Source organism: Vanessa atalanta, chromosome 1, assembly GCF_905147765.1.
Source record: "Vanessa atalanta chromosome 1, ilVanAtal1.2, whole genome shotgun sequence".
In the NCBI taxonomy this organism is placed as follows: domain Eukaryota; kingdom Metazoa; phylum Arthropoda; class Insecta; order Lepidoptera; family Nymphalidae; genus Vanessa; species Vanessa atalanta.
In genome coordinates, this window is record NC_061871.1 from 606,920 (window position 1) to 623,048 (window position 16,129).

Genomic DNA, 16,129 nt, shown 5'->3' on the forward strand with positions numbered 1-16,129 from the left:
ATCATACGAAAGATTTATGTTAGTTTAAAGAACAGCCCCATTATATTAACAGACCCACCCGAGATCGAGCCGTTTTCGTTTTCGGCAAACCTGCAGGAAGGCAAGCGGGCCCAAGTCAGTTGCAGTGTGGCGTCTGGTGACATGCCAGTACGTTTCGCCTGGCTTAAGGATGGAGCACCAATACCAGTCGACTTACAGGTAACAAAATTATATATCTCATGACTTCTAACTGTTAACATATTTATAAGATTATCAACATTTAAAGCTACATGCCACTTGTAATTAATAACTAAACATCTACAAAATAAACATCGAAATTTAAGGATCATTGTTACATATAAAAATATACTATTATGTTATATGCCTACTAAGCAAAAAAATTTCTTAAATCAAAGCGGTTGAGTAAAATCATGAGACGGCTCCACTGATCGATAGGTCGAAGAACGAGGGGCAGATTTTTTCAGCAACCTCGTATTCAAAGAGGTATCAGCCAGACACAGCGGTCTATACACGTGTGTCGCGTCCAACAACGCGGCCAAAGTTAACTATACCGCCGAGCTGGTCGTCAAAGGTAAACCCGGAGCACCAGCACCAATAGAGCCAGCACCGCACGCTTGCACAAGAATCACGAAACCATTGATGTTTGGTTTTCTAAAACTAATCCAGCACTCTAGCACCCCATTGCACACGCTTCCACGCACTTTCTCTGTATAATTCTAATTGGAAAACTTATACACGTATTTACTCTAATCTAAAATGCCTCCAAGGTATTTAGCGATCTTTGATTGGAATTGGACTCAATCAAAAGTTTGAAAATTCTCTAAAGAAAATTATAAATGAAGATAAAGTTCAAAATATCTTACTAAAAGTCAGTAAAGAAAACTAATAAATGTAATTGTGAATGGTTTGAAATAATACTTTTAAATAACGTTATGGCTTCAGTGTCTCAAATGTTTTTTCGTTTTTTGTTTTGCTCGACGTTGGATTTTAGATGGCTTTAAGGAGAGGGTAATTTAAAAGCAGATATATTGATCGTTACGTTACTATTCTTTCAGTAAATACAATAAGCAAGATTGAACGCTCGTGTCATGAAAGCAAGCGCTATAAATATAAAGAAAACTTTCATTGTTAATATTCCACAAGTCAACTAGTTATTATATAAAACTAGTTTTTTAACGGATTTAATCGCGTATATTAATTATTTTATTTTAACATCCCGACGTTTCGAGCACTTTGCAGTGTTCGTGGTCACGGGACGTCGTCCACGTCGGGATGTTAAAATAAAATAATTAATATACGCGATTAAATCCGTTAAAAAACTAGTTTTATTTCAATGTGTAATAATCGCGAAAATCTAAGACAACATTAGTCATTATATTTTAAAATTTTTAGATAGTTTTTTAAATTTGTTTACAACATTAATATGTAAAAAAGTTTTTAATAATATAATTCAAATAATTTATAACTTGTAATTTTAGCGTAGGAATTATATTTAGCTTTAAGAATTTTAGAAAACATTTTGCTGCCAGGATTAGTAAGTATGCAGAAAGGACACCATCTTATATTTCTTTCAAAGAACATTAACGATTTTACTGTGGCTCGGCTAATATTCTTATCGTCCACTTAAACTCAAACTTATTAACACACTCACTAGATGAGACGACACAACACTTCGCATCTCGCTTAGCATTGAGAAATGAAGTATTTTTATAATGATAATTTTAAAAAACGAGTATTTCATCAATAAAATGTGAAGATATCAAACACACCAAGCAAAAGTACATACGAAGAACATATACAGACAATCTTGAACCATCATATTTGTTTTCAAATGAAATATTGTACTGTTTCAATAAATCACGACAATAAACTAATATAATATATATTTGATTGCACGCTGCAGTATCGCCGAAATGGTTAAGGGAACCAGCTGATGCAGCGGTGTTGGCTGGTGAGCCTCTCGCATTGCACTGCCACACCACAGGCTCGCCCACTCCACATACCACATGGCTTAAGCAGAGAGGTAAGTTGATTTTATATACTTCATACTACAATAGAACCATAATATTGTAAAATTATATTATCATAAATTCGATTTAGGAGGCCACTGAAAATCAGTGTAGAAGCTAACATGTTTCTACGTATACTGAGTGGTCTCCTTTTGGCTGAATTACACTGCTGCGCACTTATACATACCTACTACTATTTCTTTTCTAAGTTATTTTAATTTATTTTTTATTTATTTATTTATTTTTTTTCTCTTTTGTTTTTCATTTTTTGTTTTGTGTATAATTTTTGTATTACATAGAATAAGTGTCTTTTTGTTCTGTTTTAATTACTATACATTTTGTGTCTGTAGTAGTGTAATTTATTCAGCCAATAAAGATTATTATTATTATTATTATAATTCCAAAATAGACCAGATAATAGAACTTAACGTGTTTCATATTAGTAAACAAAATACAGATCTTAGTGCAGCATGTGTTCTAATTGATTCTAAACAATAGTCCGATCTTTACTAGATCAGTCATTTAAACTGACTATACTTTAAGAATGAAAAAAAAACAACTTATTGGTCGCTGAATGTGCTATAACAGAAATTTATTTAATGTAAAGTTTTGCTTAAGTAACGATTGACTAATATCAAGTGGAAAGATTTTTTTATATCCCTGTATCAAGCATTACATTGACAAGGCTTCTATGTTTATTGTACGGTTTTCTTTCAGCGGGATCCGCATCAGATTTCGTTCCCTTGGTAAATCTAGGGGGAAGATTTCAGTTCTTGTCAAACGGGACATTGTGGATCGAAGCTGCTCTGCCCTATGATGAAGGGTACTACATGTGCCGAGCAGAAAATGGCGTTGGAACTCCGCTCTCAAAGACCATATTTGTTGCAATTAATGGTGAGTCTTCCACAAATTCTATGTTAATAATTAAATGTATGAAGGAACATTTATTTTAGACTGTGCAAGCCCATCTGGGTAGGTACCACCCACTCATCACATATTCTACGTTGTGGTTCGGTTTCAAGCGTAAGTGAGCCAGTATAACTAACGGCACGATGGACAGAACATCTTAGTTCCCAAGGTTGGTGGCGTATTGGCGATGTAATGTATGTATGTGATAGGTAGGAATGGTTAATATTTCTTACAGATCCATTGTCTATGGGCGATGGTGACTACTTACAATGAGATGGCCCATTTGCTTGGCATATTAGTGATATGAGGAATGTTTAATATTTCTTACGTTCAATATCAATGTATACGGGTTTATAGTATTATCGACCACTTATCTGCCTTACAGGTGATTTGTCCGCCTACATATTATATGTTATAGAGACATTAAAAAATCTTCACTTTTCTCTTACCATCATTACCATGTAACGATTATTTGCCACAGAGCCAGCTCGCTTTGAGGTGACGTCGCACAACGTGTCGGCGCGGCGCGAGGCGGGCGCCACGCTCGCGTGTGAGGCGCGCGGAGACGCTCCGCTACGCCTCTCGTGGTCGCGTGATGGTTCACCTCTCGACCTCTCCACCTATAGGTAAAACTGAATATATCAAATTTACAACCAATTTCATTTATTTCATCGGTTTTTTGTTGCTGCATACAACATACATTAAAATAATAAAGTTTAAGCATTATCCTTGCAATTTTTAATACTTCCATTTTTATTTAAATAGAGTTTACGTATATTTTCATTTCATTGGCTGACTCGTCGATATAGTAGCTGCATGTAAAGCCGCAGATCCTAAGGTCCTGGGTTCAAACGATTAGTAGGGGCGATAAAAAGTTATTGGGGTTTTCACTTGCACTCTATAATTTTAATACATTATATCTCCTTGTTACAGATTAAGTATCTCAGAAGCAAAGACTGATAGTGGTTTAAGGTCTCAACTATACATCAGCCGCACCGACCGTCCAGACTCCGGGGTCTACAAGTGCCAAGCTGTCAACGCTTATGGTCACAGTGACCACTACATTTATCTATCCGTCCAAGGTGAAATTTAATTTTCTTAAACCATAGTGTCGTAAAAATTATTTATTATAATTTGATGTAAACTCTTACGTTCTGAAAATCATCGTAATAAAATAATATATATCCATAGTGGGAGATTTTACTATGTAGTGTTAAATATTATGTTAAAATTAGACCTTCCGCTGTGCCCCGTTTGTTTTGATAGATACTCATACAGAAATATTGTACGCAAATCCTCCTTAAAAATTTTCCATTACACAAATAAGAGATTAATTTTACAATGACGAAGAGAGAATGATCAATTTACAATCCTTACAGAAAAACCCGAAACTCCTCAATCGCTGTCCGTGACGGAGATCCAGTCGCGTGCCGTGCGGCTGTCGTGGAGCCTGCGCTTCGACGGCAACTCCCCGCTGCTGGGCTACACGCTGCAGCACGCGGCGCTGTCGGCGCAGGGCGCGCTGCGCGTGTCGCGCTGGGACGCGGCCGACACGCTCAACGTGTCGCTACACGGCTCGCACTCGCATTCCCACATCACGTGCGTTCTCAATCATCTCAAATTATCACACATATTTAAATCCAGCTTTTATTGTATAGATAAACAAAAACTAATTAAATAGAGTACATTATCGATATTAACGTATATATATATCGTCATCTTCATCGAAAGCTTTCGAAATTTCAGCTCGATCGGTAGAATAGAACTAGTTAAAAATTCAGCTGCAGAATTGATCCACAATTACTAAGATCTAAAATTAAAAATAAGCTTCTTGAATTCTAAATTTAATAATAATGACTACGAATTGGATTCTAGAGAGATCTGAAATCTCACAAAAAGGAGATAAGGATTTCAACAAAATATCATATTTTAAAAAATTCGTTTCCTTATTGAAGAATTTGATTGAAAATGTTCAATTAATAAATGAAGCTATTAATATTAACAGGTTAACTAAAAAAGGCGATATCCACTACGAGGCGTTGCTCAGTAGCCTGCGACCTCACACAGCTTACATGATCCGCATCGCAGCCATCAACCAGATCGATCGCAGCGATTTTACGGAACCTGTTGTTGTGAAGACACAAGAAGAAGGTAATACATACATCAATAATATCGATCTTATTTCATATCCATAAAATTATTAAAAGTATAAATAATATATAAGAACGATTCAGATAGCCCGCCTGTTAAGAAATTATAATACATTAAAATATCTTTTAATAATAGAAAAGTAATTTCAAATAATTAAAAGCTAAACTAGTGTAACTATTGGCCAAAGTCTGCTCTGAACACAAATTAATTTGAAAACGAAATGGTCCATGCTCGAAGTGTGTAATCGTCATTATCAGTTCGTGTTCTAGTCTCTGGAGTCTTTGTAGGTTAGCGCCCTTGAAAGTAAAGTATTGATTTTATATTTTCTCTTGAATTTGTACTTTGCAGCTCCTTCCGAGGCGCCGGCCGGCGTGTCGGTGTCGGCGGGCGCGGCGGGCGAGCTGCACGTGACGTGGCGCGCGCCGCCGCGGGACGCGTGGCACGGCGAGCTGCTCGGCTACTCCGTCAGCTGTACCGAGCTGGGCACGGACATCGTAACGCTGCCAAACTCTACCAGGTGATGGCATTTTTTTATTCAAAATAATAATTTTCGATGACACTTAGGTAATTATTACTTTTTCCATTAAACAAGCTGAAGATTTCAAGCCGGAAAGCAATCTATAAAGAAGAATCATGACACATTATTTCTGAATTATTTCATTCATAATGACGCATGATAAATATTTATATTAAAAAGCATACATTGAATTTCTTCAATTTGGATTTTATTCCAGAACTTTGACAGTCAATGGATGGTCAGCGACCGAGCTAACACTATCGGCACTGAAGAAGTTCACTCGTTACGAAGTACGTGTTCGTGCTTTCAACGGAGTTGCTGCTGGACCACCATCTGCACCTGTCACTGCTACCACTTTAGAAGGAGGTAAATTAAATAAATGATAATTTGCTCAATTGCTAGTCACTTACTTTTATTTTAATTAAATATGTTAAAGATGATAAAGAAAAGAGAGATCTAAATTAAAGATCAAGCACTTGAATCCGGACTAGCGCCTAGCTTTAATCTGTTTCATTTGTGTTTATAATTCATTTTGTAGGTACCCGGCAGTAAAGGAAAAACCAAAATAAATGCCCACCCGCTGTGGATCCAAATTAGAAATAAGACCACCTTCAACTGAACAGTTAAGAAGGACCTTTCTTGTCACAAAGCGTCTTTGAGTTATTGGTTTTTTTCTGGATTCGAAAAACTTAAAACTTATTGAATTATAAACACAAATTTGACAATTGGAAATTTATTGATACCGGCCTGGATTTGAACCCAAAATCATCGGTTAAGATGCATGCGTTTTGGTCTATCTCAACCGGATCTGCATAATATATTAGTTCTTATAATAATATCTTACTTTATCTCACTACAGTTCCTGAGGCCGCACCGACGCGCGTCACATGCACGGCGCTGTCGTCGTCCAGCTTGAAGGTTTCGTGGACGCCGCCGCCGCCGGCGCTGCGAGCGGGCCTCATACAGGGATACAAAGTCATCTACGCGGCTTTATCCACAGACCACGGTAAATAACTGGTATAATCTATACAAATATTATAAATGCGAATGTAACTCTGTCCGTCTATTTCATACGCTTTTAGGATTAGATCCCTGAACCGAATTTGAAGCAATCTTGAACCCTAATTAAGATCATAGACTATTTTTGATACCTAAAACCTTCTACCGCACACACTTACTAACGTCAGGGTGGAAACAAATCAATTAAAAACAAACCCACGCTTATCGCTTATTTTCTAAGATTTTTTTAAGCTTTTTTTTTTGGTCAGCCCTAGTTACACGATGGTTTTGATCCTGGTCTTAATTTAGCAATGTCTCATGTTTGTCACTAATAATTTATAAACTATATACGAACTTATATTTTTATATTAAAAGAATTTTCATTTAATTTACAGCAGAAGGGGCAGAGTTGAAGCGTGTTTCGACGACAGAAACTTACTTGCACGCTTTACATAAGTACAGCAACTACTCGCTTCAAGTGGCCGCTTACACCGCCGCGGGGGACGGCAAAAGAAGTGCGCCTGTCTACTGCATGACTGAGGAGGATGGTGAGATGACTCTTCCCTTTTCTAACTAAATATAAAATAAATAGAAAAAGAGAGATGTATGGTGGGACACCAGGTTGGAAGGAAGTTGCTTTCGCTATATTATATTAAATAACTGATAAGAATATATAAATAACAAGAAATAAAATTGTTATTAATAACAATCAATTCATAACAATCCGCCATCTTGGATGTCCGCCATGTTGGATTTAAGTCACGTGACTATTTTTTTCGTATTCCTGACAGCAAACCTTTTCATTTGATATCCATATCATGGGGGTGAATTTCAAACAGCCAGTCCGCCATCTTGGGGAGGCGATATTGGATTTGTAATGACGTTTCTTAGCTAGTCATGTATCGTCATCAGAACTCAGAGCGTGTGCAAAATTTCAATTTTAATCGAAAACCGGAAAGTGTGTCAAATTAAGATTCCAAGATTTTCTTACATACATAGTTACAAGTGAACCTAATATAAGCGTGTTAAAAATTGCGTGAGAATCAAAGCAATATAAAAAAATATTTTTTAAATAAATAGTATTATAAATAAAACCGTATAATAATAGAAAGAGATGGAGTGAAAGAGCGGGAAAGGTCGCCTAAAGGGGGCATAACGCTTAACTTACGTGATGATTTCTGTCATTTCAATCTTCATTCCAAAAAATCAACATGCTCTAATAAATAAATAAGCGAACTAAGTTAATTTAAAAGAACTATTTTATTTCAGTTCCATCAGCGCCTGAGAAAATAAAAGCATTACCTTACTCCAGTGACTCAGTGCTTGTAAGCTGGTTACCGCCGGTACATCCCAATGGTGTTATATCACATTACACAGTCTACTACAGAGAAGCTGGACGGTGAGTTAAATTCTCCATGACTGACTTTTAGAGAGCATGACCAATTCCAAAATGTTATATGCAATTTAGATACCTTTTTAAAACGATTTACTATACACATACATTAGCAGCCTGTAAATTTCTCACTGATGGGCTAAGGCCTCCTCTCCCTTTGAGAAGCTTTGGAACATATTCCACCACGCTGCTCCAATGCGGGTGGGTGGGATACACATGTGGCAGAATTTCGTTTAAATTAGACACAGGTTTCCTTACGATGTTTTCCTTCACCGCCGAGCACGAGATGAATTATAAACAGAAATTAAGCACATGAAAATTCAGTGGGTTGAACCCGAAATCATCGGTTAAGATGAACGCGTTCTAACCACTGGGCTAAACGATTTACTAAACAGTACCAATTTCGATCACTGATCCGTTATATTGGATTATTATAATATGACAGTCGTGCCTACGTAATTTTTAGGTTAATAAAATCTTTAGTTCAATTGTTTTCGGGACAGGTTAGGTAAGCACTCGAGCTTCACGGTGTCGGCTGATAAGAACCCGGAAACGGAGCTGATGTTCCAAGTGAGGAACCTCATGGAGAATCAGCTTTACGAGTTCTGGGTGTCTGCCACTACGGGCTCAGGAGAAGGGGAGTCAACGCTTGTAGTGGGACAGGGACCTAGTTCAAGAAGTAAGGATTGTCTTAATGTTATTGAGAAAAACATTAATCTAAAATAATAAATATATTCAATACAAAATGTTATCTACGTGAAAATTTTAGGTACTAATCAAAATAATTGGTAATTATAGTGTTATTTTTACTTAATGTACTCATTGCTAATAAATTTACTAAGCTTGGTAGTACTTTATGTATTTACTAAGCGTTGACTTGATGAGATGGCTTTGAATACTAAATAAATACTAAATGGTATCATATAACATATACAATATAATACTCTTGACAAAATTCTGTCCTACACTTGGGTCGGAATTACTTGTAATTACAATAGAGCTTGTGACGCTTAAAAATTAGCAAAATAGCGACACGGTGTGCGTTCGCAGTCCCGGCCCGCATCGCATCTTTCGGGGGCGCGGTGCGCGCGGCGCTGGGCGGCGGCGCGCTGCTGGCGTGCAGCGCGGTGGGCGCGCCCGCGCCGCGCACGCGCTGGGCACATGCGCGCGCGCCCGTCACGCACCATCGCTACTACCAGGTCACGCGGAATGGCCATCTGCATATCAGAGGTACGGATATGTGTGGTTGGATCTCGAAAAAAATACTTCGTAGAAAAATTTGAATACCAATAAAACAAGCTACACCATTTGCAGAGGTGAACGAACAGTCGTCGGGCAACTTTACGTGCACGGCCACGAACAGCATTGGCGAGGATTCTATCGTGTACTCAGTGCGGGCGGTGCTCCCACCCGGAGCGCCTGCGCTGTCGCTGCAGTATACCACCGCCACGAGTATCAAGCTGCACTGGCGGATGCCGGAGTCAGATCAACCTGTTTTGGGTATGAAGCGATTTCCTTATGTATGACTTATATATTAACACTATTTTTTTATATAGAACGCTCTTTTACCGCGAAAACCTTTATACTTTTGTTATATTCTCTTACTTGAGTAAATATAATTGTTACACAATTGATTTACAATAGTTTTGTAGCATTTTACGAAGAGACCGATTTGTAAGTTGTCTTTTACTGTAGACGCAAGAACTAATGGTTAAACTTGTAACAGGCTACATACTCCAGTACAAGCAGGCATCAGAAACAGAATGGCACAGCGTCGAACTGTCTCCAGAACAAACATCGTACACTATGGACATGTTGAAATGTGGTACCACATACAACGCTAAGATTCAAGCTCAGAACAAGATATCTTTGGGGCCACCGAGTGAAATACTTACTGCGACTACTAGAGGCGGACGTAAGTAAAGCAGCGTTTCTATAATTTAGTCTAATGACTACCTCAGTTAAATCTAATGTCATTTCACACGACTGCATAATTTGATGTCCATGGGCGGTGGTAGTCGCTTTCCATCAGGTGAGCCTCCTGCTCGTTTGCCCCCTATACCATAAAAAAAAAAAAAAATAATTCTTCGCACAGGTTACACTACACTATGTTTCTCATAATATGTTCACAGGTCCAAAGGCACCAAAGCCGGAAGAACACGTACACACGAACGCGACTGCCATTAAGATCAATCTCTACGCGTGGCGAGACAGTGGTTGTCCCATCCTCGGTTTCCGTGTTGCGTACCGTCGAGCAGGAGATGAGCACTGGATACAAGTTAGTTTTGTAATTTCAAGTTGCACGTTTTTTGAATCAGTATAAATCATATCACGCAACATAATCATTTTTTTTTTTATGTAAGGTAAGCTTACATGAGGGGTGTGTTACCCTGTCGAAGTATGCCAATTTTCTGTTCTTTAGCCTTTGCGAAATATTTATAATGAATTATTAATCGAATATTTGTCCTGAGCGCTCAACGAAACAGTTTTACCAGGCGGGCTCGGGACTGAGCGCGGCGCGGCACGTGGTGGGCGCGCTGGCGCCGGGCGCGTGGTACGAGCTGGCCGTGGAGGCGTGGAGCGACGCGGGCGTCGAGCGCGTCACGCTGCTCGCCGACACGCACACGCTTGCCGGAGGTACTTCAACCGGGTGGCGCATGACATACCGAATGATAATTTTATAATAATTCTCACAATTCATAATGTACTGTGTAAAAATTTGATCAAAAGCATTCAATTCGTCAATCACATAAGTATTTAAAAATACGGCTATTACCAACTAATCAATAGTAGATAATCTCCTATTCAAACTGACGTTTCAATTAAAAAGTTTGCACTGGGAGCCCCAATTAAAGACGGACGTTAATACTAAACGTCTCGCAGGTCGCATCCCCCCGCTGCGCGTGTCCCCGCCGGCGACGGGCGGCGCGCGCACGGGCTCCATGCGCACGGCGCTGGTGTGGTGCGCCGCCAGTGCGCTCGTCGTGGTGGCGGCGCTGGCGGCGCTGCTGTGCCTGCTACATGCCAAGCGGAAGTTGGTCCTTAATAGTCCGAATAGGAACAGTATAATTATGTTAACTTTGTGTAAAATCATTTGGGTATATTAGACCGATTCGGTCAAACTTATTAAATAATTTACTTAATTGTGCGATCTTAAACGTATACTCAAAACAGCAATTTTCTTGGTTCCGTAAAATAATAAACTATAAACTTCAGCTACTTCAGCAAACAATATTTTCTTCGGCGTGAGTATTAAGTTAGTAAGAGTAAATAGCTCTTAACTTAAAGATAAAGTGTAAAATCACTTAGCATTTGATTTTAGATTTTTCTGCTTATCAAATGACCACTATTTGCGGGATAACAGAAAACTGAGCGAAAGTAATGAAGCTGAAAGAGAAAAACTTCGAGATGGTCATAAACTCTACTCGTCCTCTTCGATAAACGGCAATGAGAAATCCAACGATGATTCGTCAGGTGAGAAATCTATTATTATCATAACTAATGTCGGCTACGGCGCATATTCTTAAAATCTACCCAACACACAGGATATATTATTGTAAAAACACACGCACAACAGCACAAGCATATACAAGTATGTGCACGTCAAGATTTATTATTTATTCTCTCTCTCTCTTATAGTTCAATAGGGCGGCAAGTTTGAAAGAGAGTTAGCTGATCAGCGGTTTTACATGCTCTCTGGAGTACGGGCTGATAATGACAATATTTTGTCAGAGAAGCCCACAAAATTTATGCCCATAAAAATATTAGGCACATAGACGCTCATACCCAGAACCTCGGAACTTGCATGCATAGCATGTTATATTGTCAAGTCATATTATTAAAATATAAGATCATAGAGTAAATTTATGAGTGTGGTTCTAGCTGAGTTGTACGAGATCAGCCCTTACGCGACGTTCGGCGGCGGCGCGGCGGCGCACTCGCTGCAGTTCCGCACGCTCGCGCGCCGCGACGACGACGCCGCGCCGCCGCACCGCCGACGCCGACGCGCCTGCGACCACTACCGATACGGTAACCTATAATATTTTTACTAACTATGTGTATTGTAGAGATATAGCACCTCAGTTTCGTATTGCCAAACGCTTAAGCTATATGCGTGTCGCATGAACTCGAGCATGTTCGCATTGTGTGCACTGCTTATTATTAAACCTGTGTAAAGCTTTGCGCTTCGCCTGACTCTTTCGGTCAATTAGCTCAAAATATTAAAACGAAAACAATAATATTTTTTTTAATCTCGTGTTAACTCGGTGGTAGGGCACCGTGCTACCCCGTCTGGGTATGTTCCACCCACGCATTATATATTCTACTGTTGTTGTGTTGCGGTTTAAAGGCTAAGTGAGTACGTGTAACTCCAGGCACAGGGGACATAACATCTTAGTTTCCAACATCTTAATTAAAAGTTGATGGCGAATTAGCGACGTGAGGATTTGTTAAAACTTCTAACGGTGTTGCCGTTATGTACCTATACGGGCAGTGGTGATCACATCCTATCGAGTGGCCCATTTACCCTTCCGACCTATGTTATAAACGAGCGACCCATAAAGTAGTCTCATGTGATGTGTAATATCGAACATCTCACCTATGTAACAAGCAACATTATATTCTGTCGGAAAACGGGTTATGGCTGACGACTTTAGCACCGCGGGTGCTCATTGATCAAATGCAAAAACGCGCACTTTCCCAGCCTCTCTTTATACACTTCCGTCCTTATTCACAAAACCACCACAGATTGCAAGAAAGAGAGAGTAAAGAGGTTACACGTAAAAAAATATTAAATTCCAGATGAATCGAGTCTCTCAAAGTGCTCAACAGTAGAGGCTAGACACCGACTGCGCGCGACCCCGGCTCCCGCGCCCGCACACCCGCCCGCGCACTGGCGCGAGCGGTCCGACTCCGACGACTACAGCGACAGCGCCGCCAACACCACCACCAAGGGTAACGTGAACCTACACATGTACTCATTAGAACATTGATTAAATACCTTTTTTTTTTAAATATCTGCGCAAAGTAAGAGCCTACTACAAGTATATTTTACCAGTCGAAATACTGTATTTTTTGTGTGTTATCAGATTCTATAATCTGTGGTAGATCTGTAATTAGTTGTACAGTGTTATATAAAATAGTATTTATAAGTACCCGCTCATAAAGTACTTACTCATGAATGGAATATATTTAGACGTCGACGTTTGATCTCCTTAATTGCATTCCCAGGTTCAGGCGGGTCGGGTGGTGGCAGCGCATACGGCAGCGGGCGCCGCACCGCCAGCAGGTAGACCAGGTACCTCCCTGCCCCCCGACACCTGCCACGCACCCTCACATCCGCTGTCATCATCACCGTCATTACCACGATCGCCACCACCGAGCACTGTTTCATATCAAAATACAAACCCACTTCAAATGGTTTTTCGATTCATTACCATATTGTAATGGTGTAAAGTTACATTTGGCATGGATATTAATCATTATACAGTCTTTTAGATTTGCATTAAAATTACAATAGAGTAAAACGAAAATAGAATTACTGTAGTTTTTTATCTGTTCTTATACAATCTAGCTTCTGACCTTTCCTGTTAAATATTACCAGCTTAATAAATAATTATTTATAAGTAAAAACTTAGTTCTGGTTTTAGAAAACCTGCTCTAATGGGATGTTTTAATACTTGAATATTCGTGATCATAAAGCATGTAAATAAATAAATACTCATTTGATTTTACTATTTCACAATGTTTGTTTACGCGCTTATAAAAAATACAGCGCGTTCAACTCGTAACATGACGTAACACAAGTAGAACCTGCTTGCGTCAGAAATTCAAACGTTACATATAAAACGTTGCACTGAAAAGATGTAAGTAGGCTGACTGGTAGATGGGCCACCTGATAAGTGGTCTCCACCACCCAAAAACATTAAGAATACCCCACAACATGAGGATATAAGATGTTATGTCTCTTGTCCTATAAGCCGGAACACAAACAAACTGAGGATGATTGGGTGGTACCTATCCAGGCGGGGTGGCACATAGCTCGTGGTAGGCAGAACCTTTATCATTTGCGACGCCCCTGGGCGCTGTAAATAATGCCACCCAATGTCGAAATTTTACATCAAGTGAATAAACTTTCGACAAAGTAACGATGTACCATTTTAAATTAAATAAAATGTCTCATTCGTAGCAGAATATTGTTATATATTTATTTTGTATGATTGATTGTAATCTCTGATAAAATCGTAACTAACACTTATTTTCGGGCAGTGTACGCGTGTGTACTGCTAGCGTGTGTAACGAGTCATATATTTTAAAATAAGTGACATAAAAAATAAATACATACGAACAGTTCGTTGCGTGTCTAAGAGCCTATTTGTTAAAGACGTTATTCTTGTACAATTACCAAAACTTTGTGCGTTAGTTATATCTCAAGGTCGAGTTTTATTGAAACGTTTTTTATGTAATGTTTGGTTGAAGATAACATTTTTGTTCATAGTGATGGTATACCTTAATACTTATGTCATAACTTTATCGCTGATATTCTGTAGGTCCTTACTTCCTTAATGTGTAATGTTATTGACACACAGCGGTGGTCAAAACGGGAGTGACGGCCTCTCGGGCTGCTTCGCGCCCGTGCCACCTGATATATCTTCATTAATAGACAAGTAAGATTTATTAAAATAAATAGCTATATGTATCGCATATCGTTTCTGTAAATACAAAAAGTCGTATGTAAATTAATGTTTCTATTTAAAACAGCTCTTATTATCACCATTACAAAAAGACTAAGGTTATTTTTATTGTGGAAATTACCAATTAAGGGTGTAAGAAGTGGATTGGATGTTTACATGGGTGAACAATTGTGTATTAAGTAAGATATAGAAAACTCACTATAGGTAATTTAACTGTAATAATGTTTGTGCATTTTTGACCAATCGGATTATGTTACTATAATATTTCGCGCGAGTAAAACAGCGGGTTAAGCTAGTGATTTATAAATCCTTCACTTTTTACACAATTATTACTTTATTCTTCTACAAGTTATGAAAGCAATTAGCAATTCTGTAACTACCTAATAATAGTTAGGATAAATATTTTGTAATGATATAAATTTTAAGAATTTACTTGTAAAAAAGTGTTTCTCTAAAATGTACACTCTACAAGAGTTAAATTAATTCAAAAGATAAATTTTGGTCGTTAATTGTATCCAACAACATTAGCTTTTTTCTATAATATAGTAATGAAAACAAAACTAGCATTAGTCGAGGTATTACACGAACTATTGGCAAAATATTTATGGCAACTTTCATTTTAATAAAACTATGAAGTTTTCAGGTGCAAACAGGTAACCTGGTATTAAATAAAATAATATACCTTTTCAAAAGTGAGTCACGACCATGTTAGATTTAAAAAATAAGCAACCTTAAGTATCGGATAGCGAATAAAGTAACTTTTCATGTCAAGCAAAATAACCTAAATAAAATATACAGATAATATACTTTAAATAAAATATACAGAAGAAAAATAAATAATATAAATTAAAAGATTAGGTAGGTAAGTGTCTCCTTTATTGAACGTCTAATTCTTAAATATTTCAGATACCAGCAGAGGAAAGAACAAGAACGTCGGGAATGCACGATTCACGTGTAACATTCCATGGTCCATTGTAGATTTTATATACTTTAGTATGCTAACAAATTCTAACTCTTGACTAAACCGTTCTGAACAAATTTACCTGTATTAGATAGGTTTTTGATGGAATAAGCTTTTTGCGTCTTAATATTGTAATAATATAAAACTTATACGGATTCAATTTTATTCAATGCGAAAACAACGGCACTTACAAAATTTAAATACGAGCCATAAATTCTTTATGAAAATTGTGGAGAATTTTGTTACACTTTTAAGCTATCTTCATTTCTGGAATAAGTACTTGCATGTCTATGAGAAACGATATCGACTGGGCTAAGCGTTTTCTGCAAAGCTAAAGGCTACACTTATTGGGTATTATGTGTATATTTGTACATTACAATACAAGATAGGAGAGAAGTCACAATTGAATGCCGTCACTATTTAAACCAAAAGTGTTCCGGTTAAGTCATTAACTAAAAAAATAATAAATAATTCTATATTTGTTTTATAAATTGTTTT

The 16,129-nt window shown here is 38.1% G+C and overlaps 1 protein-coding gene across 1 annotated transcript in view; it reads left to right on the plus strand.

Moving 5' to 3' along the window:
• The window catches only part of LOC125066862 (Down syndrome cell adhesion molecule-like protein Dscam2), a 196,075-nt gene extending 180,287 nt beyond the window's left edge, over positions 1-15,788 (plus strand). Inside the window, 26 exon segments of the mRNA XM_047675163.1 lie at positions 53-198; positions 436-571; positions 1,904-2,023; positions 2,727-2,903; positions 3,400-3,544; positions 3,852-4,000; positions 4,298-4,517; positions 4,924-5,069; positions 5,418-5,586; positions 5,804-5,952; positions 6,446-6,592; positions 6,981-7,133; positions 7,855-7,984; positions 8,482-8,657; positions 9,029-9,208; positions 9,293-9,478; positions 9,705-9,893; positions 10,111-10,256; positions 10,474-10,615; positions 10,862-11,012; positions 11,301-11,452; positions 11,861-12,007; positions 12,779-12,931; positions 13,208-13,274; positions 14,566-14,643; positions 15,577-15,788. Of these exon segments, the coding sequence (XP_047531119.1) occupies positions 53-198; positions 436-571; positions 1,904-2,023; positions 2,727-2,903; positions 3,400-3,544; positions 3,852-4,000; positions 4,298-4,517; positions 4,924-5,069; positions 5,418-5,586; positions 5,804-5,952; positions 6,446-6,592; positions 6,981-7,133; positions 7,855-7,984; positions 8,482-8,657; positions 9,029-9,208; positions 9,293-9,478; positions 9,705-9,893; positions 10,111-10,256; positions 10,474-10,615; positions 10,862-11,012; positions 11,301-11,452; positions 11,861-12,007; positions 12,779-12,931; positions 13,208-13,274; positions 14,566-14,643; positions 15,577-15,628 (3,806 nt within the window). The 3' untranslated portion in view covers positions 15,629-15,788.
• The last annotated feature ends 341 nt before the right edge of the window (positions 15,789-16,129 follow it).